Here is a 27,845-nt window from a genome sequence, read left to right on the forward strand (position 1 = left end):
GCGCTCAGAATCTAATCATATGCCGCTCTCGTTCCACATTTTTGGTGACATCCCTGCCGCGTGAAAGTCCTACAAGAAAGAAAAAAGGAGGAGCAGAAGAAAAGAAATAGAGAAGGGTTTCGCTTTCGTCCTCGTGACCAGCTGCTGTCGAATCGGGCCACAAGGAAAAGGGTCCAAGTGGAGCACCAACTTCTCTTTGATTGCAATTTGCAATAGCCCCCATCCTATCAATTAGAGACTTGCAAGTTACGATTCTGCCATGATTGGTTTCTCGTTTTGGTCATGGTCACGTAACCACCAGCGCAGTGATTGGTAATTTGCACTAAAGTTGAGTACGTTTTAATAAGAAAAGTGCGCCGAGAGCATCTTCGAATGAAAACCGTTTTCGGTGAATTTTTCACAGAGGGGCGTCAATTCTGCGCGGGATAAAATTGGCTCGCGAAAATACGTGTTTGTATAAAAAGAGCGACTCTCGTCGCACGCGATCGAAACCAATTCGAACCATCGATACGCGCCGTATGTCATTCTGCAAAAGGAAAACGGAAATGCCGCGTATTCGGTTACCCGTTAAGGATTTCGTCGAGAGAACGTTTAAAGAGCGGTGTTTGATTAGCCGGTCAAGATAACTATATTAGTTCTCAATACACTGTCCTCCCTCGTGTTATTCCTAAAGGTCGTTATGATAATCGAGTCCCGTGAACGAGGGTCGTGTCAAACGCGATCACGCCGCGTTTGAAAATTTTAGAGTGTTAGTTACGTTCCTCCCTCGGGATACGCCTTCCAATCGGTGCCTCCCAATTTGCTCTATTGGTGTGAGAATCGGTCTCGTCTTTGGACCAAGACACCGCCGCTCCTAGCTTTCGCAGGCGGAAAATGGTAAGAACGATTTTTGTAAAAAGAAAACAACAAAACATGACGCGAAAACGAGGAGCAGGACAAAAGGGAAGAGCGTAACCCCTCCAAAAACCCGACCAGGCTGGCCGAGCGGAACGAGGAATCCGTCCACGTCATCGCCAGCTGGACATCCGGCCCCCCGACAGAACACTTACCTCCTCTCCCTCGTTCTCGTTTTATGGTGCTGCTGGCGGGCTGCTACGCTCTCACTCTCACTTTCTCTCTCCACTGCAACGTTTTTAGTGAGAGAAAAAGAAAACAGGGGAAAATAAATACTCTCTCTCTCTCTATCTCTCTATCTCTAGCTGCACCACCGGTTCAAATCGCGTCTTTCTTTCGGTCCCCGTTTTCAACTCCAAGTCTCGCCCTTTGCACCGCCGTTCGCCGAAAGACCCGATTTTCTCCGGCGGGTCGATGCGAAGATGCCGGTCTACAACTCGTCGTTCGTGAACACCGAGCTGTCCAAGCCCACCTCCATCTTCGGCCTCCGCCTCTGGGTCGTCATCGGCATCTTCCTCGGCTCCCTCATCGTCGTCGCGCTCTTCCTCCTCTCCCTCTGCCTCACCTCCCGCCGGCGCGGCGGCGGCGGGGGGAAGGGGGGCGCCGCCGCCTCCGCCGAGAAGCAGCGCCGCGGCGGAGGCGGAGGCGGCGGCGTCGGCCCCCACGACGCGCCGGCCGCCACGCCCCCCATCTCGAAGGAGATCCTCGAGATCGTGCCGTCGGAGGCCCCCCGCGCGGCCCCGGCGCCGGAGATCCAGATCGACATGGGGAAGGTGGAGCACCGGGTGGTGTACTCGGATCGTTACTCGAGCGGGGAGAGCAGGGGGACGGAGAGGACCGAGACCGCGTCGCTGGGGAGCGGGAACGCGGGGCCCGAGGTGTCGCACCTGGGGTGGGGGCGGTGGTACACGCTGAGGGAGCTCGAGGAGGCGACGGGTGGGTTGTGCGAGGAGAATGTGATCGGCGAAGGTGGATATGGGATTGTGTACAGCGGCGTGCTTGGCGATGGGACGAGAGTCGCTGTGAAGAATCTCCTGAATAACAGGTAACATCCCCCGTACTCGTTGGCTGAGACAGTTGGGTAATGCGAATCTATGCTTCATTGGAATGATTAGAACGGGAATTCCAGTTAATTCTTTAGCACGAGAACGCGAATGGAACGGCGTGAATTGCCATCCTCCTGAACGGACGCTGCCATGTGCTGTCGTGTATATTTATCAGTCGTAGAATGTATGTGCAGGTGGTTGGGATGTGAAGGAGAATTGCTTGTGTTTTGTACTGTCTCCTTGTTTCTGAAGTCGGGTTGGCTGAGTTTGATTGCTGGGATGGAAGCAATAGTAGACGGATTGATTTTGGATGTGTTTCAGTGAATTCTGCCTGTTCGTTAAATGACTTGATTGATGAAAAGCGAGCTAGTTGTGGTGAGAAAATTGGATTCAAGCTTTTGTGTTTCTTCCCACTTTTGACTTTTTCTTTTGAGGTTGGTGCTGAAGAATAGAAACTTGGTAAGCTGTATAAAAAAAGAAAAACCGACCTGCATTTGCTCAGAAGTACCTATCATTGTTTGGTGGATTGGACATCCTATTTTAGTGTCTGTAGGCCTTTCTTCAAAGAATCTGAAGTTCAGTTCAACAGTCCTTTTCTGCATCTCAATGACTTTGCAAGTTATCACTCTGCTTTATAAGCCGAAAAAAAAAAGAACAAGAAAAAAGTTTATTTCGCTGGTTGCTCAGGGAAAACCGCTGTATTTTCATGCAAATTACGCCGCAAATTCTTGTACTACTATCTTCCTATTCATGTTTCCTCCATCGGCTTCTCTGTGATCCTTACACCCTTGGAACTTGGATGGGATTCTTCTTTCTTTTCTTCACTGCAAGCACGCACGATATGCGAGTTCACGAGATTTATCAATGATCAGGGGACAAGCTGAGAAGGAGTTCAAAGTGGAGGTTGAAGCGATTGGGCGCGTAAGACACAAAAATCTTGTCAGGCTGCTTGGTTATTGCGTTGAGGGTGCTTATAGGTACTGATACTTGCCTTCCCACCAGAGGTTGATCTTGTAAATGCTGTTGAAAATGTTAATAGGTGTGATTTCTCCTGTTTTTGCTAGGATGCTTGTGTATGATTATGTTGACAATGGAAATCTAGACCAGTGGCTTCATGGGGATGTAGGCGAGGTCAGCCCTCTTACGTGGAATATCCGTGTAAACATTATACTTGGAACCGCAAAGGGGTGAGTGATTGAATACTTATATTGGAGTCCATCCAACTGGTTCTTCATTTCCAAAAATTGCTTTTCGTGATTTACATTCTCCAAACTGACGTGTGTTACTTTTTACGACCTGGCAGATTGGCCTACCTTCATGAGGGTCTTGAACCTAAAGTTGTCCACCGAGATGTGAAGTCCAGCAACATACTGCTGGATCGACAATGGAACTCTAAGGTGTCAGATTTCGGACTTGCAAAGCTCCTTTGTTCTGAAATGAGTTATGTCACAACTCGTGTGATGGGAACATTTGGGTTAGTCCAAGTTCTTTTGCTTCTTCTAGGTTATGTCGGCTGGCTCCTTATTAAGTAGAAAGTCACTGAAAGTAAGTATTTCTGCAGCTATGTGGCACCAGAATATGCTTGCACCGGAATGCTGAACGAGAAGAGTGATGTCTACAGTTTTGGAATACTGATCATGGAAATAATAACGGGCAGAAGTCCTGTTGATTATAGTCGACCAAAGAGCGAGGTTGGTGGTGATGCATATAACATGAAATGTGCAGATATCCATCTTCTATCACTGTCTTCTCTTTCACTTTGAACTAACTGTTAAATGGCAAAATAATTGTAGGTGAATTTGGTTGAATGGTTGAAGGCCATGGTTGGAGATCGAAAAGCTGAGGAAGTTGTCGATCCAAAGCTGCCTGAGATGCCTGCTTCAAAAGCGCTCAAGCGGGTTCTTCTGGTCGCTCTTAGATGCGTTGACCCTGATGCAACGAAGAGGCCCAAAATGGGTCATGTAATCCATATGCTTGAGGCCGATGACTTGCTGTTTCGCGATGTATGTAACTTTCCGTCTTTCCAATAAGTCGCTCCTTCACATTATCAAAAAAAAGGAAGAACAAGGAAATTCCTGTTTATTCAATCTGTTCTGATACTCTTCTTACTAATAAAATGCAGGATCGTCAAATTGGGAGAGACTCGTCGCACTCGAACCGGGAATACCAACAGGACAACCATGCTGGTGCAAGGTTAGGAAGTAAAGCTACAAGCGAAGTAACTTCCGATTCGGGTAGATGTGATAGCGACAGGAACTATCATCAGCCAACTAGATGGAGATAACAAACACGAAGTGCACCTGCCAAGCAAATATAGATACCATTTTACTCAGGAAATTGTCATTTATATCTGATTTATGCATTAGTTACACCATTCGTCTTCTTTATCTGTTTTCCCCCAGTGTACCTGCCACGAGTAGAGAATCCTGTTGCTATAATTGGAAAACTTCATTGGCCTCTTCTATACCCTCTCTTTGTCAATTCCTCATCCTTGTCCAAATAGATAGTAAAGCTTGTTTACACCCCTATCGCTATCGTCGCCACGCCCCGAGCCGAGATGGATACGCGGGGTGGCCCTACTCGGCAGCTGTTCCGATGGGCGAGAATGAGAAACTCTATTGGTCACCATCAGACACTGCCAATTTCCAGAACTCTGGAGGGTTGTGGGGAGATGGACCCAGTGGCCAGCCAAACCAGTGGGTGGAAGCAACTGCACTTTGTCGTTGCGTTGGCAATGTTGCTCCGTCCTTGTATGTAATCACTGGTTGTACGCAAGGCAAGCTGGCCGGCCATAACTCTGGCTGGACACATGGTGTTGCTGTTTGCTTCTCGCTATCAAGATGCCCAGACTTTTTCTTCTCTTCCCTCATGGAATTTGTTCTGTCTCCTTTTCTGTCCCATCCTCTTTCTGCAATTACTCTGACTTGGTCCTACGAAATATCGCTGGACGCAGCTTTTTTTCTTTTAGAATTATCTCCTTAGAATACATGGTGGCTGGACACATGGTGTTGCAGCTTTGGGAATTGTCTCCATAAATATGTCCATCAATTTCCAAAAAAGAAAAACTTTTTATATTATTTGTTTATTTCAATGGCCAAAATAGACAGATAAAATACTTCTGTTGTTTGGTGTAAAGTGGGCTGAAAATCATTGAACATTGTAAGGCGGCCATGAGAGGGACAAGACAAAAAGTTTCAGCGAATAATTTAGGATTTGAGGACATGATTTGCTACCAATTTACACAATGGTTCCCTTCTCTGTGCACATGCTTTGGTTTGCCAACTATATTGTAGTCTTTCAATGTTAAAAAGAGAAATGACGATTCCGTCAAAGATATTTCGTACCAACTATCACCGAATTTTACAGTGCCTTAGGGCGTAAAGTTATGATTGCTTTAGCAATTGAGTTAGTTCTTGAATGATTCGACAATTACGACATCATAAAGGAAAAGAGGAAGCTAAATCAATGACTTGCAAATATCAGGAACTTCGAGGCGCTTCTCTAAACGAGCTAAAATCATCAGGGGGAAAATGAAAAGATTATGATTAATACTACGAAAAACTCCAAACTAGTACACCTGTGACAAATTTACCCAAAACTAGTATTTTGACCATAAAAAACTCCAAACTGGTACACCTGTGACAATTTTACTCTTCATTAGTTTCCGTTAAATTTTATCGTTATATTTCTGAGTTGGATGATACGTGGCAGTTGACGGGTGTACCAGTTTGGAGTTTTACCCTCCGTTTGTCACAGATGTATCAATTTATGATTTTTTGTAATATTAATTCAATTTAATGGAGGGTGAATTTGTCATGAGTGTACTGGTTTGGGGTTTTTGATGGTCAAAAAATTAATCTGGGATAAATTTATTATAGACATATCAATTTAAGATTTTTCGTAGTTAAAAAATTAATTTATGATAAATTTATAATAAGTATACAAGTTTGGAGTTTTTCGTTCTAGTAATTCACCGTATCAATCACGAAGGATGGGGAGTTCGAATCCCAGCGTAGTCGTTAGGGATTCTTAAGTGTGGCGCCGTGGTGGTGGGTCCTGCGCTAGCGTCACCCCGGGTTTACATCGCCAGCTGTCGGCTGTACGGCGGTTCCCGGATTATAAAAAAAAGTAAAATTCACCGTATCAATGTAAAAGGGGTTAATTAAAAAAAAAGCACTAACTTTAGGTCGAGGGACAATTCTGGCCCGAACTTTTTTTTGTTCCATAAAAAAGCATCAACTTTAGGTCGAGGGACAATTATGGCCCGAACTTTTTTTTGTCCCGTAAAAAAGCACCAACTTTAGGTCGAGGGACAATTCTGGCCCGAACTTTTTTTTGTCTGGTAAAAAAGCACCAACTTTCACTTAAATCCCAAATCTGGTCCTTATTGACTTAAAACCATTGATTTTCCAACTTGACTATTCCACCTTAGCAATAAATCCACGTGACTTGCTGACTGGATTTAAAGCATTATTCATTGTCTTATTCTCTAAACCACAGCTTGAAGAATAACGGTGAAACTGTTCGTCTCTTTCACTTCACCGACAAGTCAAAAATATCTCCAGATTGAATCTTTCTGGCCAAATTTCGTCGTTTTGTCGTAATCTGAAGCTGTAGACCACCGCCTGTCGACAGAGGTCATGGAAGAGATTCGCCAGGCTCACCACCGTAACTTTTTTTCTCAAACAAGGGTAATTTCAGACAGAAAATCAATGGGGGGGCCAAATTTGGGATTTAAATGAAAGTTTATGTTTTTTATGAGACAAAAAAAAGTTCGGGGCAAAATTGTCCTTCGACCTAAAGTTGGCGCTTTTTTATGAAACAAAAAAAAGTTTGGGCCAGAATTATCCCTCGACCTAAAATTTGTGTTTTTTTTGGGAATTAACCCAACGTAAAAGGGGAATTCTATGGGCTCCTTAGTAATTGCATCATCGCACCACATTTCTCTGTGTGCCAAAAGAAAACTTCCAAAAAAAAGAAAAAAAGAAAATTGATGGTTAAAGCAAAGCAATCCACACGCAAGAAGCCGATAAGAGCGGGCCCCACCACAAGGGGCAAAACTGGAAATCCGCGCGCGCCCGGCAAGGGAGAACGGGGAAAAAAAGAAAAAAAAATTAGAGATTGAAAAAAAGAGAAAGAAAAAAATCTCCCACCCACCGGCTACCTCGGCCTCCAATCGCTTCCCCCCACGTGTCCCACCCCAACCACACCGTCGTCTTCCTTGACCCTATCTCTGGAAACGTCCTCCACATTTTCCCCCACACCGAAAACCCTATCGCGCACGCTCGTCCGCTCGCAGCCTTTCTCCGAAGCTTCTTCCTCGCGATTTCTCTCGAGGTTTGATCGGTTCTTCCTTCCTCCCTCCCTCCTCGTCGTCTCTCTTATTATAAGTTTCGGCTTTGATTTCGTAGAATCGGTTTCCATTTTCGCTTGCTTGCCTCCCTCTCTGCGCGTTGAAGAGGGCTAGGGGTTCGGTTCATCTCGGCGTCCGTGCCGTGCGCGTGTTTCTTTCTCGGCCTTTTTGGCACGCCGATCCGGTAGATCTGTAAGTACGCGGCGAAATTCTCCGTGGATTCGCTTGTTTTGCCGACCGCTCGCCGTGTTTTTTTGATCCGTGAACTTTTCTGATCGATTGGCTTCTTTCATTTGTTGCTTTATAGATCTGCACGATCGCGCGCCTGTGCTCGGTTCTGTGTCTGTGTTTGATGGTCTTTTTAGCCTGCTAGCGGTATTTGCTTGCGATGCGGAGGCGTCGATGATGTTGACCTAGTCGCTTGGGAATTTAGGGGTGAGGTGAGGAATTTCGCTGCTGCGCATCTGTACACGAGAGATTCGTGCCGTTTATGAGCTGATCTATGGATTTTCTGTCAGGAACTTGTCGTCCGTACTAGAAGTAAAGATGGTTTTTTTATCACCTAGTCTGGGGAAATTACTTCCTGTTAACAAGTTTGGACTGCTTTTTAGCCGCTTGTCTTGTGCTTTTATGCGTGTCTCCTTTGGGTGAGTGTGTAGGTTTCTGGAATTCTTTCTTTGTGTTGGTTCCGGTGTTTTGAAGGGATACATCGTTGCTGTTTTGCCACTTTACGTTTCATGCGGTGAAGAGATTGTATTGTTTTTTTTTCGATTTCTGTGGAACATATCTGTCTGTGCATATAAAATGAATATCCCCTCATCTTCTGGGGGAGATTCCTTATGAAAGAAAGTTGAGATTGGAGTCGATGATAGTGTGGAGCTTCTATACAAGTGTTTTGCGGTTCTGTTTCTTGTTCTTGCTTCTGAGTTCTTATATAGTAACTGACCTTGTCGTTTACATTGGTAAAAAAACTGAAACATGAATTCCTTGTTTAAAGTGATTGGCAGGATATCTTATTGTGATAAATTTGTCTGTTTGCAGTGAATACGTAAAAATGAGCCGTCCTCAGGATGCACAGCGAACCTTCTTCCCTTTCGGGAATCCTTTTCGGATGATATCGCCAAAGAGTTCTCAGTTGCCTTCAAAACTTCTTGCGGTATTGAACAATTTTGAGGAATCCTTGGCAGAGAGATTTAGAAAACTTGACCCAAAAGAGACAGGTGATGTGCTTAGCTTATCATGGATGGAACTGGCTATGAAGTCACTTTGTGAAACCCACAGTGACGTAAAAAATCTAATCACTGCACTTGAGCTCCCTGTATGTGATTGGGATGACAAGTGGATTGATGTATATCTTGACATCAGTGTGAAGCTGCTTGATATATGCAATGCCTTCAGCTCTGAGATCTCACGCCTGAACCAAGGCCGTCTTATGCTCCAGTGCGTTCTCCACAATCTGGAATCTTCATCTCCTCAACAATTTATCCGCGCTAGTGCTTCCCTTGATCGTTGGAGACAGCACATCAGCTCGAGGAACCCCAGGTTTGAGAACTGTGGCAGTATACTGGAGAGTCTGATGGAGTCTCTCGATTTGCCCAAGGTTAAAAACTCACCCAAAGGTAAGGTTCTGATGCGTGCCATGTACGGAGTTAAGGTGCAGACTTTGTTTGTTTGCAGCGTCTTTGTTGCTGCCTTCTCTGGCTCAGCCAAGAAACTGTTGGAGTTGAGTGTTTCTGACACATATCTGTGGGGCCTTTCCTTCACTGATTTGCTGACAAGTGTAAATAGTAGCATTAGAAAACGACCTTCTAGTGGTAGTGTGGCCATCTTCAAGGAGCTGGAAGCAGTTGATGCAAATGTCAAGAAGTTGTCTCCACTGATCCGGTCTGGGGAGGGCACAGTTGAGGAATCTGTCCGGAGCTCTGTTTCCAATCTACACAGGGGCGTCGATTGTCTTTCACAAGGACTGGATCTTCTCGAGAAGGAAGTGGATGGCTTCTTCCAGATAGTTTTAACTGGGCGCGATGCTTTGCTGTCTAACCTTAGAGCTAACGGTCCGGGTTCTGCGCTGATGCAAAAAAACAATGTGGAGCGATAGTTTTCTAGATATTTGTAGGCTTCCGTATAAAAATCAACTTATGTATTTTGTTGTCTTGTTGGTGAGAGTATGTAAGATGTTATGTTGTGGACATATTACGTCTGGTGCGAGTATAAGGTGTGCTATGCTGCTACTACTAGATCAGTTTGTACCGTTTGTTGCAACTCCTCCTTAGATAAGGTCAGGGATATATGTAAAATCGTTCCAGTGCAATGCTGAAGAATATTGGCTTAACTTCTGTTTGTGCTGATTCCTTAATTGGTCTGGCTCTTTTGTTTTGGGTGTTTTACTTCGCATAAGTTTCTAAACCGTGTGTGCTCCACTGCCTTGTCAGGCTGCGTACTCAACGCGGTAGTGGTCGAATGAAGTTTCCGCTTTGCCCTTGATCATCGTGCCGTGAGGGGTGTATGACTAAGAAGCACGATTAGAAATTTTGCAGTCGTGAAAAGGCGGCTCGCAGACGTGTGAACACAAAATGAGGAGGGAGGGAGAGAGAATCTGTATTCTAATCTCTGTTCTTTGCGTGGAGTGTCTAGTAAAAAGTAATACGAATACTAATATAACTGGGCAGACAAGCATTTGCTGTTCTAGACGATTCGCCAATACGGAAAGTTATGACAGCTTAAAATCAAAGCAACTTGCGTTAGGTTATTGCCAACCGCCGCCCTCCGACTACTTTTATTTAGTCGAGTCAGCCGTTCAGGAATGTTATGTCTCCCGCGAAGTTAGCCCTTAGAATATTGAACGAGCAGCGCACGATCCTTTGGGCATTTGATTTGATCCACCGTTTGACCATTTCAGATTTCACAAAGCTGAGTTCTTTTAGTCGGATGCACCAAGATCGATTAAGTAAGCACTTGTATAGAATTTTGTGGATGGTAATATGCCCTGTGGTTTCTTTAGCCTCCATCGTCGTTTTCACGGGTGACGACCAAAGGAAGATTCTGGGATCACCCGAAAAACCTGATGCCGAAGGAATAGCCAAGACACTCGTATGCACGTGACGACCAAAGGAAGATTCCAGGATCACCGGAAAAACCTGATGCCAAAGGAATAGCCGAGACACTCATATGCACGTCATAGTTCATAGCTGCAACGATCTGAATGGCAAGCATATTCACTCCCTTAGAGAATTTTTCAAGAAACCAGCCAATCCAGTAGGACGATTCCGCCAGATTAACCTGAAATTATTGTGAAGATTCATGGAATTATATCTTCGGTTGGTTTTGGCCATAGAAACAGAAGATCAGTACTCTTTGTGGCATTTGGTTGAGAACAAACTACGGAAAGATCAAGTTCTTAGACAGTGGATGGATTCACACAATGTCCTTTGCCATTTGCTGTGGCAACTCGTAAAAGTAATTGATTACCGATGTGCTATTGTAGAAAACAATTTCAAACCTCAAACTAGTCTGAGGATTGGGGCTTTTGCACGGCCCCTAAAGTGAAAAGAAACAGAAAAGGCCGCATGAGACGACACTATCGGCACGTGATGTCGTCAATCATTCTTTGTACATGAATATGAACAACTTCCCTGGAGAGCACTTAACCACAGTCCCAGTCTCAGCTTTCAACAAAATCCACATAAATGGGAAACCGCGCTCATATCCTTAGAAATGGTAGGTGAAGGTAGAGCTTCCGGGCCATGAAATAATGCAACATTGAACGGTGATGACTTGAACCAGCAGCAAAAGGGCACAAAAAAAATCAGGCTTTCAATCTTTACACGGTCCTTGCAGCAAGGTGAACTGTCAGCAAGACAAAGCTTCAAGAAATTAGATACCAATTAGATACCTTGGGATAACTCTTTTGAGCTGTTTGATGAATAACTCAAGCAATTACATAACTTGTGTCTCACCTCCAAATGGAAACTCGCATTCTTCCTCGCTGTGTCATCGAACAGTCATTTCTTGCATTCTGCTGCCTAGTCTAGCACCATGCTGCTTAATTATCTGGACAGACTGAAGAAGGATATCTTGTTGTGTGGTGTAGAACTCTTCTCTACCCTAAAACCCCACGCAGCATTTTACGTAAGTGAGAGATAAGCGTGACAACAAAGCATGGTAGAACAGGTAAGAGGCTTCAGAAAGGGAAAAAAATTCGAGACTGGGTGGCATGAGAATCAAAGCATGCGGCGTAAGAATACCTGCCACCAGTATCATAACAATGAAAATAAAACGGAAATCTTGCGTATTGGTTGTCTCACTATGCAATTCAAAAAATCACATATAAAAGAACAACTGAGTAAGAAACATTTATCTCGTGATAGTAGAAAACTGCTTTATTATGAGATGTGTGCGCAAGAGGAAGAACTACTAACCATGTGTTTGAGATTACAACCAAGAGTCAATTCCACATAAGAACTTTCCACTTGTGACAGGAAACAGAAAGGGACTTCTTTACCCAAGAAAACTTTTGGGTGTGATTTCAGCATATTCTTAATGTCATTTGATATCGGTGGAATCTTCTCCAGATCATCACTTTGCAAAGGGATTTTGGTGACTATGGCACGCCATTCAGCACGCGACTTATTTACAATCACCTACAAACTTTGTGAACTGACAATGAGGTTTTCTGACAAAAATTTGCAGTTACTGCTACCAGGGAATAAAGCATATAAAAGACACATACATATCCAACTAAAAAAATGCCCAATTTTGATTTAAACGAATACACCAATCCTAAAGATCCGGAATATTCACCAACTCCTTGCAGTTTATTTTGTTTTCCATTTTCTTAATGGGGTGACCAGCAAAAGGTATTGCCAGTGAGAACAAATATCATAGTGGACTACCTCTTCCAGCAAAAGGTCCAAAGTATTAAGCATTCAAGCATACAAATGAAGATTATCAACAGTCAAACCACTCAATCAATATCAAACAACAGTAATTTTCAGCTCGAGCAAGACTAGTGAGTATTAAAGTATTTTGCATATTTAAGCACGTTATAACATCAGCAATGTTAAAACTAATCTACTAAACTCTATAACTGACACCTCACTCTAGCACAGAAGCAGGTCTAAGCAGAAGGTAATACTGCACCCCTGCAAAGAACAGTAAATTATAATATTCCAAGAGATTGATGAAAGACCTTGTAACAAAGATACAGTAAGATCTACAAAATTCAGACAACTACATACGAAAGATAACACTGCTAGTAATCCACCTCTTCAGAAGAGTACTCACCTGGCTAGAAAACAACGAATTTGGAACAATGACAGGAAATTTCTCGGCACTAAGCAGCGATGTGGTCGTAAGCCCCATTTCCACGACTTGACCTTCTATAGATCCAGCCTAAAATACAGAAAATTTATTAAGTTCAGAAGTCAAGGCTCATTTCTCTTGCTACTTGTTCCCCACTATATTCACAGCCCATGAGATTGCCAGAGGAAAGAGGAACAACATGATCATGTACTGATTGAACATCCAAACATGTCATTAACTGCAGAGTTACTTCAGGATAATGATCAGATGACTTCTCACAATAGATGCATTAAGAGATGAAATGCTCCTGGTCAGAGTAAATGGTTAGGAAGAACAAAACTTCATTCCATATATCCAGGAGGAAAGGAAAAGAAAAACAAATTGCAATGCCAGAGATGTAGTAAGTAGCCAGGTTGATGCTGAACCATACTTTTATTGTATCTCCAAGCGAAAAGGGCTTCGAAAACTGCATAGACAAGCCACTAAGCACATTTCCGAGTATATCTCTTGCAGCAAAAGCAGTTGCTACACCTGCATAAATTTAGTCGACAAATAGGTTAAAGCATGGCAAGACTTGTAGGCATCATATGAGCTCTTGGCATTATGGGCGGTAGCAAGACGTATCCTAGAGAAAATCTGGAGAGAGTGGATAGAGAGACCATGTGCGAGTGCGATGAATATATGAATGAACTCTATTGTCTAAGAGAGGAGCTTGGGATTTCCCATATAATAATGAATGCTGCGACAACATGACATTTACCAAAAGTAACTCCACAAGATTTTATGTCGTGTTAACGATTTGGTAGCTATGTGATTCCATAGATTGCAGGTAACTCTCAGACAGAAGGCATAAGCAGATAAAGGAACACATTACGTACCTCCTATACCACCAACTGTAATGATAGATTGCACAGCCACCCCACATGCTTCTGCTAAAGCCATCAACCCAATTACAAACAGCCCTATAGATGAAAGTCGGTCTAGTGCAAGCATTTTTTCTCGATCAAGCCCTGCCATACTCTTGATTGCTAATGCACGAGAGAATGCACTTGTTTTCCAGCGATGCAAGAACCATACAAATGAAAGAATAACTGCACCCCTCCATGCTTGCCCGATGTATTGAGATGCTACAGTTGTGGGAGCAACCATCATGGCGCTGCAATTCAAATAAGACGTACATTGTACACATTAAGGTTCATATAACAAAAACACACACAAGTACACATGAGACAATCATCAAACTTGCATTTACTAACATCTGCCAAAATGCCATGAAGGTGATGAGATATCTCACAGGATCCTCTAGGGCCCCCCAGAAGCTTTTGTCATAAGGAACTTCTTCTCCCAAAGGGGTTCCCGATAGCAAAGCAGCCTGACCTTGTGTAGCATACTTGTGAAATCTCCTCAATATTCTAGGCATCACAACCCATGCCAATAGAGTGCCGGTCAAAGTAAGGCCGATCGGCATAAAAACATTCTTAACATACGGGTGCGAATCGAGCACCTGCTGCACATAAGGAGTCAATTCATCAGATACCTCCTTAACCTTTTCCCCTGTGTGACCAGCCACATCAGCGGCGCCGTGCCAAGCTTCTCTAATCTTATCGAGCCACTCACTCGAGACAACCACACTGTCCCCATCACCCACTTCGCCCGCCCCAGAAACGGCCGACACTTCCGATTCCTCGGGCGTATCTCGTTTGCCGCCGAAATACGACGCAAATGACCGAGAATCCAACACGGGGCTCGCCAAAAAGGGGGAGAAATTACGTCCACAGCACGCGCGGGGTAGTTTTGGAGAGAACCCATTGGTGGTGGGTTTCCTCAGGTAACCGGTAGCGCCAGAGATTGATACAGGGGCCAGCCACCTCTGATACTTTTCCGCATACTCGAGAGATCCTGACTCTTTGGAGCAGTAGATGGCATCAAGAGATGGGCGCGATGCTCTAACGTGAACTTGAGCAGGATACTTCGAACGTGCAGCGTGGGATTTAAATGACAGCCATTTCGAACAAGGGACGGTGAATTTGCAAATGGGTTTCAAACTGGGAAAGCCCATATTAGCCATCGTCCGAAACTTTCGGCACCTGGGATTCTAAGGGGCCGCCGGAAGAGCTAAAGCTCAGACACCATAAGAAAGAAAACACTCCCAAGAACGGGACGACAGCGATATCGAAAGAAGCCTCTACCGCCACCGGTGGCAACCTGCTGACAGACGAAAATCGGAGGAGGTCAAAAAGGCGTCACCTTTTACTCGATAGCCAGAACCTTCGGCTCCTCCTTGTTCCGCATGTTCCTCGGCAACCAAACGGGTTTCCGTAGCTTATGCGAAAGCTTCGATCCTACGCATGGCGATGCGCGACCGCGGCGAGAATGAAGGGAAATCGAGCTTTACTCGAGCCGTTTCTGGCTGTTAGCACAGGGAAGGGAAGGGAAGTGAGGAAGGCGCAGAGCCGGGTTGTCGGGTCCGCAGCCCGACCAGGTGATACCTCGGGTCGGGCTCGGCCGCAAACGCTCAGCCCATGGTCCAAACACATCCTTTAAGGCCTCTCTTCCAAATTGTTCAATACGATCCGTGGTATTTTGTACGTCCAATTTACAACGTGGTCGTCCCTGAAATTTACTCTAATGTGTAATGTCGTCCATGAACTTTTGACACTTGTTCAATTTAGTCCCTGCATTATATGGCACCATTTTGCGATTTGTACATGAAATGTCAATGGCCAACTGCAAGCTTATTGTTCTTCCTTTTCTTCTTCATTGCCTTCCTCATCTTCATCTACCTATCAATCAAATATGACAACATGTGAAAATATTTCAGTAATGTTAGATTTTAAGGCAGTTGACTCGTGAGGCCCCTTAAATAACAACCTCTTTTGCGACACCTACCGTTGTCGTAAGAACGGATGTACGGGCAAATCCGTCCAGCCAATTCAGATCGGAAATTGCCGGCGTGGGACGGCTTCAGGGACTAAATTAGCCACGCATTGAAAGTCCACGGGGACGATCATGTTAGGCATCGGATCAAATTTCACGGACCATTCGTATCGTTATCCCTGTCGGCTCCAATGAAAACGACGACACGACTCCGTCAAAGGAGGAAATGGGGAGTGGGACGTATCAATCAAAATGCGTAATGGCGCACCTCGCCCGCGTCTCGCTCCAGCTGTATACCGCGTAGCGACCCCGCCGTCTCCCAGCTCGCTGAGTCGACTCGCCCCCTCCAACTCGCTCCCCTTCCTGAAATCGGCCTCTCCTCTTCCTCCTCCTCCTCCTCCTCCTCCGCCGCTCGCGCACCGCCCCGCGAAGATGGAGGCGCCCCTGAAGCTCAAGCCGTGCGCTTTCCTGCTGCTCTGCGCGTGCGCCGCCGCCCTCCTCCGCGCGCTCCCTGCCTCCGCCTCCTTCTCTCCGGTCGACAACTACCTCGTCAACTGCGGCTCCGCCGCGGACGCCGCCGTCTACAACCGCGCGTTCCTCGGCGACTCGTCCGGCTCCGGCTCGCCGAGGGTCCTGGCCTCGTCCCGGACCATCTCGCTGCACGACGGCAGCCCGGCCCTGGGCACGCCCCAGATCTACCGCACGGCGAGGGCCTTCGCCAGACCTTCCAAGTACGTGTTCGAGGTCCGGGAGAGGGGGACGCACATGGTGCGCCTTCATTTCCATAGGTTCAATTCCTCGAGGATGGAGATGTGTGACGCGCGATTTCATGTTTTGGTGGATGGGTATGTGGTGCTGAGTAACTTTAGCGGCGAGAGCGAGTCTAGGCCCGTAATTAAGGAGTATCTGATCTGGGTCGATGCAGAAAAGCTTGTTCTTACGTTTGTCCCTGCTGAGAGGTCGAAATTTGGATTTGTCAATGCGATTGAGGTGATATCTGCGCCCAAAGATTTGATTTTGGAGACTGCCCAGCTTATTGACGGTGGCAAAATAGTGAACTTCGATGGACTGAACCGGCAAGCGCTCGAAGTGTTATATAGGGTTACTGTCGGTGGTCCGAAGGTTACTCCCTTTAATGATTCTCTGTGGAGGACTTGGGTTCCTGATGATGCTTTTCTGAAGTCGACTTATGGATCGGAAAGGATATCCTTTGGTGGTAGGATTAAGTACCAAACGGGAGGTGCAAGCCGTGAAGTAGGCCCTGACAATATGTACAATTCTGCCAGAGTGATTAAAAGCACAAATGCAACAGTACCTAATGTTAACATGACATGGGTTTTTCCAGTGACCGGAGATTATAAGTATCTTGTTCGGTTGCATTTCTGCGACATTGCTAGTATTTCTCTTGAGTTGTTATACTTCAACGTGTATGTCGATGGGTTCTTGGTGTTTGAAAATTTCGATCTCTCGTATGTGGTAAATGAGGTTCTGGCAGCACCATTTTATGCAGATTTTGTAGTTGAAAGAGATGATTCGGGGATTCTGAGTGTGAGCATTGGACCTTCAAATTATAGCATGGCGCATGCAATTGATGGCATTCTTAATGGTGTGGAGGTCATGAAGTTGAATAACTCAATGGGTAGCCTTGATGGTGAGGTGTGTGGTGGATTTATTTTGAAAAGCTGGCCAAGAGGAAACATGGGCGTTTTGGTTCCTTTGGTTGCTGTAATTTGTTTGCTGCTGAGTATGTCTGTGGTCATGCATAGGAGGACAACTGGGGTAAGCCACACTGTGGCATGGACCAGATTGCCGACAGACATGACAGAATTAAGCCTGAAACAAGCCAAGCAACAGTTCGGATAAATCATGACTTGTAACATGTACTTGGAATTGGTCATGGAGGATCAAAATGTTGTTGCCTGTTAGTGAAAGTATACTGTCGATGTGTGCGACAGCTTCTGTGGCTTCTGTTATTTCGAGTTGTAGTTTGGGGCCTGTAAGAGGGTTTATAAGCTTGGAGTGTATGTGTTGTAATTATCCTGTAAGTTTTGTTGGTAGTATTCCTTACAATGTGAAAAAAGATGTCCGTGCCTTTCTTGTTGGTATTACAATATCCTCATTATTTTACCTGATGTCAAAGCACTATGAAGCAATACGAATCATATCGAAGTTTGTCGAGTTTATGAGTGGGAAGGAGCTTGTATGTTGTAGATATTAGCTTCTGTTTGCTAAAACCTTGCTTATCCAGTGAGTTTTCTCTAATTTCTCTTGATGACTTTCTGTTACTTAACGATCAATGGAAGCTACTGTTGTTTCTTTTTTCCTGACAATTGCCAAAGACGTTTGCCGGGTGGTTCTTTGTAGGCATTCCTATCTGTATGCCTTAACTGGGTAGTCTCTGCTTCCCAGAATATCTAGATTTGATCTCAGAGAATACTGGGACTTGCCAAAAAAGATTAGAACCTGCTGCACTTTATTCTAGTTGTCCAAAACCTACGGAAGTTTGTTGTAGGCCTTCCCGATTACTAGTTTCCAGGATTCCATAATCATATTTCCCTAGTTCGTAGACTAAAACAATCTCAACCCGTGTTTTGGGTTTTTCAAATTGATGGGAAGTATGGGGTAATTTTTTGAAAAATGGAGGGGATGGGGGAGTGGTATCTTCTTATTCTGTTGCAACCGGTTGGAGTTTTCCGATTTTGTTTTTCTGTTATCATACACCAGCTTTATAAATTCTCTCTTGTCGGAGGTTGTCTTCCTGTGGAGAGGTGTTGTATGTTATGTCGCCTTCTCTATAATGTTTCGTTTATGTCTAGATACGTAGTGTCATTATTCATCGGTCATAGTTATATTTTTCCTTAGTGGATACTTGCAGATGCTTGATGATTAATGCAAGAAAGAAGTGATAGCATGCATCTATTGTGCTACTTCTTCTTACATATCGTTTCAGCAGCCTGTACAAGGGAAATTCTGCACATGTATCTAAAAAATCATGAGCATCAGCTGACCTAAAAGGGGGATGCGTCATTCAAACATTTAGAAGTCCTATATTGTCCATTCCTCTCGAAAATGATAATTCGCTAGCTTTGCCAATGTGGACGAATGTTTGTAAATGTGTTGTTTTGTCTAGTGATCTGTGTAATGCAATTTTCTTTGGAACAAGGATGTATCTAAAAAATCATGAGCATCAGCTGACCTAAAAGGGGGATGCGTCATTCAAACATTTAGAAGTCCTATATTGTCCATTCCTCTCGAAAATGATAATTCGCTAGCTTTGCCAATGTGGACGAATGTTTGTAAATGTGTTGTTTTGTCTAGTGATCTGTGTAATGCAATTTTCTTTGGAACAAGGATGTATCTAAAATATCATGAGCATCAGCTGACCTAAAAGGGGGATGCGTCTTTTTTCATTTAGAAGTCCTATATTGTCCATTCCTCTCGAAAATGATAATTCGCTAGCTTTGCCAATGTGGACGAATGTTTGTAAATGTGTTGTTTTGTCTAGTGATCTGTGTAATGCAATTTTCTTTGGAACAAGGGTGTATCCTATTGGAAATTAAAGGTCACGAGCATTATGATAGTAGCAGGATAAGAAATGGAACTTGCTTGCGACAAATTGCTGCTGGAATAATGTAATTACCCTCTATAGGTTAGTTTCAGTCGTTTTAAGCTTTATGTTTCTTCTGATACATCGAATCACATAACATTTGCTAGTCAAAGCAGGAAAACCCCCGACTTAAGCTGCGTTCTTTGTTAGTGGTAAAACAGAGCATTACACAGATGCTGCATCTTCATGAGGAGAAATGTACACACTTTGCCATTCCATGTAATCTCCCACTTTGATCTGTAGACTGTGGAGCACAAAATAGATAGGTGAGTCACCCACCAGCTAGATAGATTTCTTTTGTATTTGTTCTCCCACCAATTGTACGGGCACTATCATTTGGTGATTTGATTAACATCAACTAGTGAATAGTGATACTGATAGTGTTGTGACATTCGTCTCGGGGCGCATTTGGGCCCTGAGTGCTTTGGCCTACCCTGGCACATCCAATCTCGGCATTGCAATTTGCAACCAGAATTTAGCCTCCTCTATGCCTAGTCTCCACCTTCAGCATTTAACTTACCTAGGACTGAATGAGATTTGGTTAAGAATTAGCCGGTCAATGCAATTTTCACGACCCATCAAGTTATCGTCGATCGACCCGATGAAGCGATTCCCATGCACGAATCTCGGTTTTTCCCCAAGCTCAAGCTATGTCTGCTGGCCATGACCAATCATGGTTGTATAGTCTGGTTCTTAATTGTCTTTTGGTTGTCACTGACTGGTCTAGTCTCGTGCCTTTCTAAATTGAGCAAAATGCCACCCCCGATTGCTGCTTAATCACCATTTGGGGATGACGAGGCATTTGCCTATTCCATTCCATATCTTGAACTGTACACATGCGCCTCAGGTCAACTTTCCACGCAATAAAAAAAACAATCCACAGGAAGTTCCTTCCCTGCAGATCACTGGCATCTACTGGTCCATCCATCCAGAATCTTTGACTCACAGCCCCGTGATTATATCATCGTCCCACTCAGACTTTTCCACTGTATCATCATTCATCACCCGCCTCCATTGATTATATCATCATCCCACTCAGACTTTTCCACCATATTATCATTCATCACCGTCCTCCATTGCTGAACCTGTGAACTCCCTTCCAGCCCCTTCTTCTTCTTCTTCTTCTTCTTCTTCTTCTTCTCTCTATCTCTCTGAAAAGCACACTCCATCTGCTTTAGATACAGAATCAATGGGCTTTCCAGTTGCTTACACCGAGATTTCCTTACCAAAGCTCTTGTTCCAGACAATCCCCCTCCTGCGCCTCATCAGGAACCTCATCTCCTCCCTCCTCCACCTCCTGGGCTTCTCCGATTTCCTCGAGATCGACCCTCCTCTCCCCGAGGGTCGAACACCCGTTTGCCCGCCCGTGTCCGCCGTCCTGATCCGAGAATTCCTGCCCCTGACGAAGTACCGGGAATCGTCGGACCCGCCGGAGAGCTGCACGGTTTGCTTGTACGAGTTCGAGGTTGGGGAGGAGATCAGGGAGCTGAAGAGCTGCAAGCATGTCTTCCACCGGAGCTGCCTGGACCGCTGGATGAACTGCGATCGGCGAACGTGTCCCCTGTGCAGGACCCAGTTCCTGCCCAAGGGAATGCAGGAAGAGTACGACGGATGGTTGTGGGATGCTGCTGCTTCTGGGGGTGGCGTTCTTGAGCTTTACAGTTAGTACAGATCGGTTTAGGCATTGGTGGTGGTCTGTGAACTCGTATACATAAAGGGCAAGTTACTTCAGATCCAAGAATCAAGAATAAGAGTCAAAACAAGAAGGAAGGTTTTGCAACTTCTTTTTCTTGATGTTACTCCCACGAAGAACCGAAAACGATGACTTGTTTTGATATACCAATTAGGCCTTTTAGCTCCTTTTTTTTGTGAGATTTGCGGTGTGAAGATCTTTCCTTTTCTGTCATGGCTCGTTCCTTTTCTTGGTAGAATTCATCGTGGCTTCGGAGTTTTGAAAGAATCGCTTTCCTTCGTGTTCGTGGCTTCCCACTTTTCTGTGTCTCTGTGTCAATGATGTTTGAATCGATTTGATTCGCATAGGAAAAGAATAACCTTGAAGTTGTGGGGTGTTGCAATTGCAATGAGTTTGAGGCTTGAGCAGTTGCTAAAATGCTTGAGCAATCTGATGAATAAATGCCCAAACACATAGGAAACGAACTGGTTATTTACTAATAACGGTCAAACTGAACCCTTTCATTTTTCTATGGAATTGAGAAATGGGTTTGACCCTCCATCTTTGTGGGATTGATAATAGTATAAAGCAACAAATATTTTAGCCATTTGCATCGAGCTCAAGCTTCCTTCTTGCATACGAGCTCTTCCGGGAGCACGCGCTAGAATCGGAGGTAAAAATTTCTCGGTAGCGTCCTGGATCAAAACGGGTGATCCCCACCTACTACTAAGGATCCCATATTACCCCTATAAACTGAAAACTGGAGCTGAACTCTGTCATTCCAAACATTCCAAGAAGTAGTAGTCCATGAGCTTAGATTTAAGATAATGGTTTGGGTTGTTGAAGACCGTCGGCCAATGTGCAGTGTGAAACTTCTCATTTGGCACCTTGTTGTCATCAATGCGAAGGACCACAATGTCGGGAGTCTCTTTGACTATTGTAATGCGAGCAATACGTGACCGGCACTCATGTTGTGATAATTTAGTTTCTGCTGTTTCCATATGAATATTCCGCACGCATTGAATACTAGTACTCTGCTTTTTTTTTAAATGGGATAAAGTTGTGCTCATTTGGCTACAAAAAGAAGACTTTGACGCTAATATAATACATGAAGCGGCTGCAAATTTCCAAAATTTGCTAAAATTGTCCCAACTCCTTGTCTCTGTCTGTCTAAACTCCTTATGTTAGGTCAACGAATCACTCGTTGTCCAAACTCGGGCCACAACACCAGGGAGAGAAATTGTGGGTTCTGCATGATGACTTTGATGAGTCCATGAGCTTGATCCATGTCTGCAGTCATCTGAACAACTATCCATGAACACGAAGAAAGAAATGGTAACAGACATTGACGATGTCCTAGGATGCTGAATTAGAAGTTCGTGCAGGAACTATCAATCCCAGGCTGTGAAAGATTCGAGAAGTTCTCGCTTGAGTCCATGTATCACATGAGATTCAGATGATCAATAGCTACGGTTAATCCGGTTTATCCTGCACCGACCCAAGTGTTTGTCAAAAGAACGGGTCTCGCTCTCTTGAATGATTTGAGAATCTGGAAAAATAGGATGAGGAGGAATTAATGGAATTACCATGTTCCAGACACCAACATCCCTTCCTATGCATTTACGGGGAGAGGTTTTTCTCCTAAATATGGCGTTGCATTTAGAATGTATGAACTCAATTTACCGAATAACTTTCCCATATTGTTCTTCGTTGGTCCTAAGATCTATATGACCTTCGTTTAACCAAAAGTATGGTCAAGAAAAAGAGGAAAAAGAAAGTATCACGCATCAGCTTATGTTGAATCCGTGGCAATTGCAATGCCTTAATCAGCATTGTCTTGACCAAGATGGCACAAAGTTTGCGGTGTCAACTGGTCCGGTCGGGTTTGGCACAACTCCGGACCCGGCATGAAGCAAATGTCTTGAGGCAGTTTATTTCACCCGAGCCCCTCACAGTAATTACCCGACCCATAGTCAACAGTTTGGTTCGGGTATTCGGATAAGAAATTTATTATAATCTGAACAAAACATTTTGGCTAACTGAGCTACAAAGATGAATGGGTTTCAGTTGGAATATGGATTTCTATTCGCTATCCTCTCGCCGACAGATGAGAAGTATCTCCTGAATACTCCGCTTTCAAATTCCATAGTGTTATGACTACTCAAATAGGCTCTATCAAAGAATGAATTGTATTTGTCCTATGAAGTGCTGCTAACTTTGAACCAAGTTCACTACTTTCTTCCGCAATTTTTTAACGTTTGTTTATTGAAGATGCGCACTCGAATTGTTGGGTCCTTCATGTCTGACTTAGTCTTGAAAACTAGGCTGTTGTAGACAGATCTGAACATGGAGATTTGTCTTGGGAGTTTTCCTTTTTCTCAGAAATTTAGGGCAATCTTAGGTAAATCGAACTTGACATGGATTCCATAAGTTGACTTTCGTGAACTTCGAGACTCTATGATTCTATAATCCAACATTTGGCTCCCCCATGAACGAGCATCCTTGCATGAAAATGGATGAGCAAAATCAAAATCTAATGTGTATTCGGTGCTTAATAAGTTAATAAAGTCAAAGCTCGCACTCACCCACTGTCTCTAGTTCACAGCTTTGCTTCAGCCTTAAGACACTCTTGTTTGATCTCGAGGCAAGACTCATAGAGTGCATGAAATTGGGAAAAAAAAATTGTGGGTGCACCGTAAATGTGAAGACAATTCACTGCTTTCTATGCCTCTCTTCCTCCTCTTTCCACAGCATAACTCGAGAATTACCGAGGATGGCCACAAGGCCAAGAACGCAGTGGCGCTTAGTTCTATGTTATCTGTTTCTTGGATCAATCAATGCGAGTTCTCTTCAGTGCAAGGACACTCGGTGCAGGATGGGTTCCTGCAACAGCAACGGAGATTGCATCTGCAAGTTCCCAGATCCTTCGACCATATTAGATGGTGATCGGCTCTTTCTCGGGTGATTATTTATCATTGCATTTTGTACTTCAATGTTGTTCCCTTCCCTTTTTCGCTGCCAATAAGATCGCACATATGATATTAGAGGCATAAATCCAATGTAATGTGACAATTTTTCAATTAAGGCATGCAACAGTTTTTCATATTAGTAGTACTTAGTTGAATTGCTGAAGTAGCACTGAAGACATTATCTGCCGGGATCACAGTGGAAAATTTTGCAATGAGGAGATGGTGATGTGCGATGGAACAAACTCTTTTTGGTGCGAGCACGGAGGGAAATGCAAGGAGATTGTGCAGGGTGAAGAATATAGATGCAAGTGCCCTCCAGGGTACACTGGCAAGCGCTGTGAATATTCTGGCGCGCGTTGTGGCGGGATCTTCTGCTTCCACGGGGCGGAATGCTTGGTTGAGGGAGAGGCTTGTGAATGTCCTCCTGGCTGGAGAGGAAGTGCCGATTGTTCACTCCCAACAAATTCCACTACAGGTCTAGCCCAATTTCTTTGTGTAGATTTGCCATGATTTCCACTTCGATAGTTTCATATGATCGGCGGTCAAATAAAAATCGTAAATTTCAGGTTCTTCTAAAAGTACATCTTCGACCAGATTGGATCAGCGGGGCGGGGATAGTGACATGAGTGTGAGTATTGTTCGTTCTCTTTTTCTGGTTCAATGTTCTTCATTAGCCTCGATAACGTTATGATATGATTTGTTCTGTGTTTCTGCAAGCAGGGGTTGGTGTTTCTCTTTCTTGTTGTATGTTCTGTAGGAGCTGTACTAGGACTAGGTATTTATGCCCAGAAATGGATTATGAGAAGACAAAAAACTTCTCCAAAGTCTCAGCAGTTATCGGACATGCAGCCTTACCACTGCGTATTGGAAGAGGAGGACGACGTTCAAATAACTGCAGAAGACACGCACAATGACGACTCGCATCTCTAGCCCAAAACTCTCATCCTGCCATTGGAATAATTTCTCACTGGAAGTTTATCAAGAAACTTTGTTATAAAAAATGAAACCTGTCTTCTTTACTTTTAGACATTCGATGTATGTTCGCATTATTGTCCCCATAATGGACCAACAGCTGAGCTTGGTATAAAACTTGAGCGTGTCCTGGGAGCTACCCAATTTATGCATCCCACTATTGATTATACACAGTTCACATAACATAATGACAAAACCTCACCAAGGCAAAAGTAGGACAAAAATCAAGTCATTATGAGCCACATGATGATAAGATTATTTGTCTATTACTGCACTCACTTAATGACAGGGAAAACACACACCTGGGTATATAGTTATCCGTCGGCTAATGTCTTCCATCAATAGCAACAAAAGTTAGGGAAATGTGACTAGTTAATGCTATTGTTGTACAATCACTTCTTTGAAATAATGAGATGCACATGTTGAATAATATTTTGCCGGAAAGCTGCACTGATTCTTCATCTCGGATGTCCTGGATGAGGATAAGCAGCAGGTGGATAACCCGGAGGCGGATAACCTTGAACTTGAGGAGGAGGGGGATATCCATAAGGTGGCGGCCCATAAGCTGGTTGTGGCGGCTGTCCGGCTGGAGGAGGAACTGGCTGGTTGATCCGCGACATCTGCTGCATTGGAGGCACGACCATTCCAGGTTGTTGCCCAAACTTACCATCTCTCTTGTCCATTTCAATCTTGTGTTGGGTCTGGATACAATCCAAAAGTGAGAAACTAAGCAGTCAAATTCTCTAGCGGAATCTTCTTGACATATAGAGTACTGGGATGGTAATATATGGCCGCTAAAGATGACACGGTCATTCAGAACCAGGATGTTTAGACTGCTATCCGATGATTCAGCTACCGTTTGTTAGAATAGGAATGGAAAAAGATTCTCAAAGGGGGTGGTTGATAGCATTCCTAGAGCCTCCTTCAATATAATCTGATTTATAGCGAAACCAACATAAAGGGGAATGGCATAACTTCCTGATTCATTAGTATGTAACTGATAGTAGATAGTACTGTACCTGCATGCATGCACAGACCCTGCAAGATGATGCAGATCAAATAATCAGCAAAACGCTACTGGATACATCACACCAGAGCTGTTGAGAGGGGTAAAGGGAAAGTCTCTTACGAGCAATAAACCATGTCGGATAAGCAAGACAAGCACTGCGAAGCATCTTCGATTTCCTCACTTCCGGTCAAACAAGCAACCAAGGAACATATACACGCCAGTTGTTGGAGGCAGAACATGAATGTCTGCATGAGAAGGCGATCAGTCAAAAAAGAGGTTGACATGCTCAATCAACGGGTTGGAAAGATGAGGAAGCATGAAGCATTACAATGATGCAGTTATCGCACTGCGTTGTCTGTATGTTGAATTCGTCTTGCAAAAGGAACCGGGTTGAGGCGACCGAGTTTGCGAAGCAACAGAGAACCTTAACAACGCGAGAAGTGAAAAAGACATGACATTGATAGCATTAGTAGAAGGGAAACATTTAGCGGACATGTAATATACAAAGCAAGCAGAACCTTTGTAAGTTCATAAACAGATCAAGAAGAAGCCAAGAGAGTCGATTGAAATCAGATCGCGCTCATACCTCAGTGCAAAGACAAAATTCAGGGCACTGGCTTTCTCCACACCTACCGCTGCATGGCATAAAGCCAGCACAGCATGTATACCTGTAATATAGTTGAATTAGGAACGAGGCTCAGTATCAATAATAAATGAATTTCTGCCAGAAAAAGGCTCTAGTGCCATCAATTACCTCGACATATCATTGTAAAGAGCTCGCCTGCGCAGCATGAATGAAGCACACGGACCACTGCTCAAAGAAATGAAGAAATGTTGGCAATGAAGATTATACAGATTTCTGAGTGTAACTATCTCTTGATGAATAGGCCAGGATAGATGCTACCAACTATTCATGATAAATGTCACTAAAAACAATGTCAGGACAATAAGATCAATAGGAAGTAGATCGCGTTTTAATTGAGAGACTGTATGAGATCCTAAATTGTTAAACCTGACTTAACATACCAAGTGATATGCCACAACTGTGTCGGATACTCCGCAGGCATACCATTCAAATTATACCGCATCATTTAGGATATTAAATTTCGTAAACCTTTTTAATACACCCATCACTACTCATTCACAATTTCACTTCAGACTTATGTTGCTTGTTAATAAGAAGCTGCTGAATTTATCTTCTTTTCGAACCCTCTCTCAGTTTCCCAGTTGTGAACTGGAGATTCTGAGATTACATTGATCCATTTTCGCATTCCGTAATCACGACTCGTTACTGATCAGATGCAACTAATCGATGTTTATCTATCATAATCATACAAAAGGTACAATGTAAGCATACACATGCTCTTCGTACAAAAAAACCTAAAACACAGCTGGTCACAGAAATAGCTCAGATTGATCCAGGTCTTATATTGCAGAATGATGCATAAAAACAGCCTGAAACATTACGTCACATGCACAAACTTGATTAAAAAGTGTGACATGAACACTAATATATCAATGGAAAAATCTAAATTTCAGAAAGATAAAAAATATAATAGAGAAGTCGTACCACCACACTGCAAAGCAACAATCTGCGCAATAAAACAGAAGGAGCGGAGCTGGTCAGTCATTTCATCTCATCAAACCAAGACATTTCGAACAATGATAGTAAGAAAAGAAAATCATGACCCAGAAAAAGCTGCGACACATCGATACATCTCCGAGTAGTGAACCTACTGATTGCGAAACGAGGAGAAGATAGAAAAAAGAATGATTACAAGGGAAATCGGCGCTGATGGTGCTCAGGAGATCCGTGTGCCAAACGTTCCTGTAGTGCTGCCGCAGTTCCATCTTCTCCGCGCGGATTTGCAGTGCCATCGTTTGTCTGTACGAGCGCGACGAACAAATCGAATCCGAAACGAATTTTATGTGCAGAGCCAAGGGATGGTTATTAGCTTGGAGGACAATTGATCGAGAGACACAGAGATAGAGACAGAGGTACGAGGAAAAGGCAAGTGACGTTTCTGAGGTTGTTAGGAACGTGCAGTTATTGTCAGTGCAAATATAGGCCCTTCCGTGTGAAAAGATAAGTGCACCAGTCAGTTAGAAAGCTTAGGCTGAAATTACTATTATTGCCTCTGGCAG

The 27,845-nt window shown here is 44.0% G+C and overlaps 6 protein-coding genes and 1 pseudogene across 13 annotated transcripts; 5 read left to right on the forward strand and 2 right to left on the reverse strand.

Moving 5' to 3' along the window:
- Positions 1–1,103: 1,103 nt before the first annotated feature.
- On the forward strand, positions 1,104–4,406 carry LOC115678057 (probable serine/threonine-protein kinase At1g01540). Its single transcript, XM_056318575.1, has 7 exons — positions 1,104–1,939; positions 2,813–2,917; positions 3,005–3,127; positions 3,244–3,414; positions 3,502–3,631; positions 3,734–3,943; positions 4,063–4,406. The coding sequence occupies exons 1-7, from the start codon at positions 1,317–1,319 to the stop codon at positions 4,222–4,224; spliced, it is 1,524 nt and encodes a 507-aa protein (XP_056174550.1). The 5' UTR covers positions 1,104–1,316; the 3' UTR covers positions 4,225–4,406.
- Positions 4,407–7,136: 2,730 nt separating this feature from the next.
- On the forward strand, positions 7,137–9,625 carry LOC115678059 (protein BPS1, chloroplastic-like). Of its 3 annotated transcripts, none has more exons than XM_030601362.2 (2): positions 7,137–7,277; positions 8,335–9,625. In XM_030601362.2, exon 2 carries the CDS (start codon positions 8,348–8,350, stop codon positions 9,389–9,391), a length of 1,044 nt encoding a protein of 347 aa, XP_030457222.1. In that variant the 5' UTR covers positions 7,137–7,277; positions 8,335–8,347; the 3' UTR covers positions 9,392–9,625. The 3 variants fall into 3 exon arrangements, with proteins under 3 accessions (XP_030457222.1, XP_030457223.1, XP_056174174.1); XM_030601363.2 differs by lacking the exon at positions 7,137–7,277 and adding an exon at positions 7,359–7,485; XM_056318199.1 differs by lacking the exon at positions 7,137–7,277 and adding an exon at positions 7,588–7,733.
- Positions 9,626–11,084: 1,459 nt separating this feature from the next.
- LOC115678053 (mechanosensitive ion channel protein 1, mitochondrial-like) lies at positions 11,085–15,002 on the reverse strand. Of its 6 annotated transcripts, none has more exons than XM_030601350.2 (7): positions 13,851–15,001; positions 13,473–13,750; positions 13,025–13,125; positions 12,577–12,684; positions 11,712–11,933; positions 11,250–11,397; positions 11,085–11,139 (listed from the first exon to the last, which is right to left on the reverse strand). In XM_030601350.2, exons 1-6 carry the CDS (start codon positions 14,660–14,662, stop codon positions 11,284–11,286), a joined length of 1,635 nt encoding a protein of 544 aa, XP_030457210.1. In that variant the 5' UTR covers positions 14,663–15,001; the 3' UTR covers positions 11,085–11,139; positions 11,250–11,283. The 6 variants fall into 6 exon arrangements, with proteins under 6 accessions (XP_030457210.1, XP_030457211.1, XP_056174171.1 ...); XM_030601351.2 differs by having other exon boundaries at positions 11,085–11,156; XM_056318196.1 differs by having other exon boundaries at positions 11,085–11,397.
- A 706-nt stretch (positions 15,003–15,708) lies between these two features.
- On the forward strand, positions 15,709–17,733 carry LOC115678054 (probable receptor-like protein kinase At5g24010). The gene has a single exon (XM_030601355.2). It carries the CDS (start codon positions 15,724–15,726, stop codon positions 17,332–17,334), a length of 1,611 nt encoding a protein of 536 aa, XP_030457215.1. The 5' UTR covers positions 15,709–15,723; the 3' UTR covers positions 17,335–17,733.
- Positions 17,734–20,004: 2,271 nt separating this feature from the next.
- On the forward strand, positions 20,005–20,945 carry LOC115678062 (brassinosteroid-responsive RING protein 1-like). The gene has a single exon (XM_056318254.1). The coding sequence runs from the start codon at positions 20,268–20,270 to the stop codon at positions 20,742–20,744; it is 477 nt and encodes a 158-aa protein (XP_056174229.1). The 5' UTR covers positions 20,005–20,267; the 3' UTR covers positions 20,745–20,945.
- Positions 20,946–23,340: 2,395 nt separating this feature from the next.
- On the forward strand, positions 23,341–24,810 carry LOC115678063 (uncharacterized; annotated as a pseudogene).
- A 125-nt stretch (positions 24,811–24,935) lies between these two features.
- LOC115678064 (uncharacterized) lies at positions 24,936–27,732 on the reverse strand. Its single transcript, XM_030601368.2, has 8 exons — positions 27,479–27,732; positions 27,271–27,292; positions 26,455–26,511; positions 26,287–26,368; positions 26,029–26,124; positions 25,821–25,945; positions 25,711–25,729; positions 24,936–25,392 (listed from the first exon to the last, which is right to left on the reverse strand). Exons 1-8 carry the CDS (start codon positions 27,576–27,578, stop codon positions 25,150–25,152), a joined length of 744 nt encoding a protein of 247 aa, XP_030457228.1. The 5' UTR covers positions 27,579–27,732; the 3' UTR covers positions 24,936–25,149.
- Between the last annotated feature and the right edge of the window lie 113 nt (positions 27,733–27,845).

The sequence above is a fragment of the Syzygium oleosum genome, unplaced genomic scaffold (genome assembly GCF_021117445.2).
Source record: "Syzygium oleosum isolate NSW1041296 unplaced genomic scaffold, Sole_v2.1 Sole_v2.15, whole genome shotgun sequence".
Lineage (NCBI taxonomy): Eukaryota > Viridiplantae > Streptophyta > Magnoliopsida > Myrtales > Myrtaceae > Syzygium > Syzygium oleosum.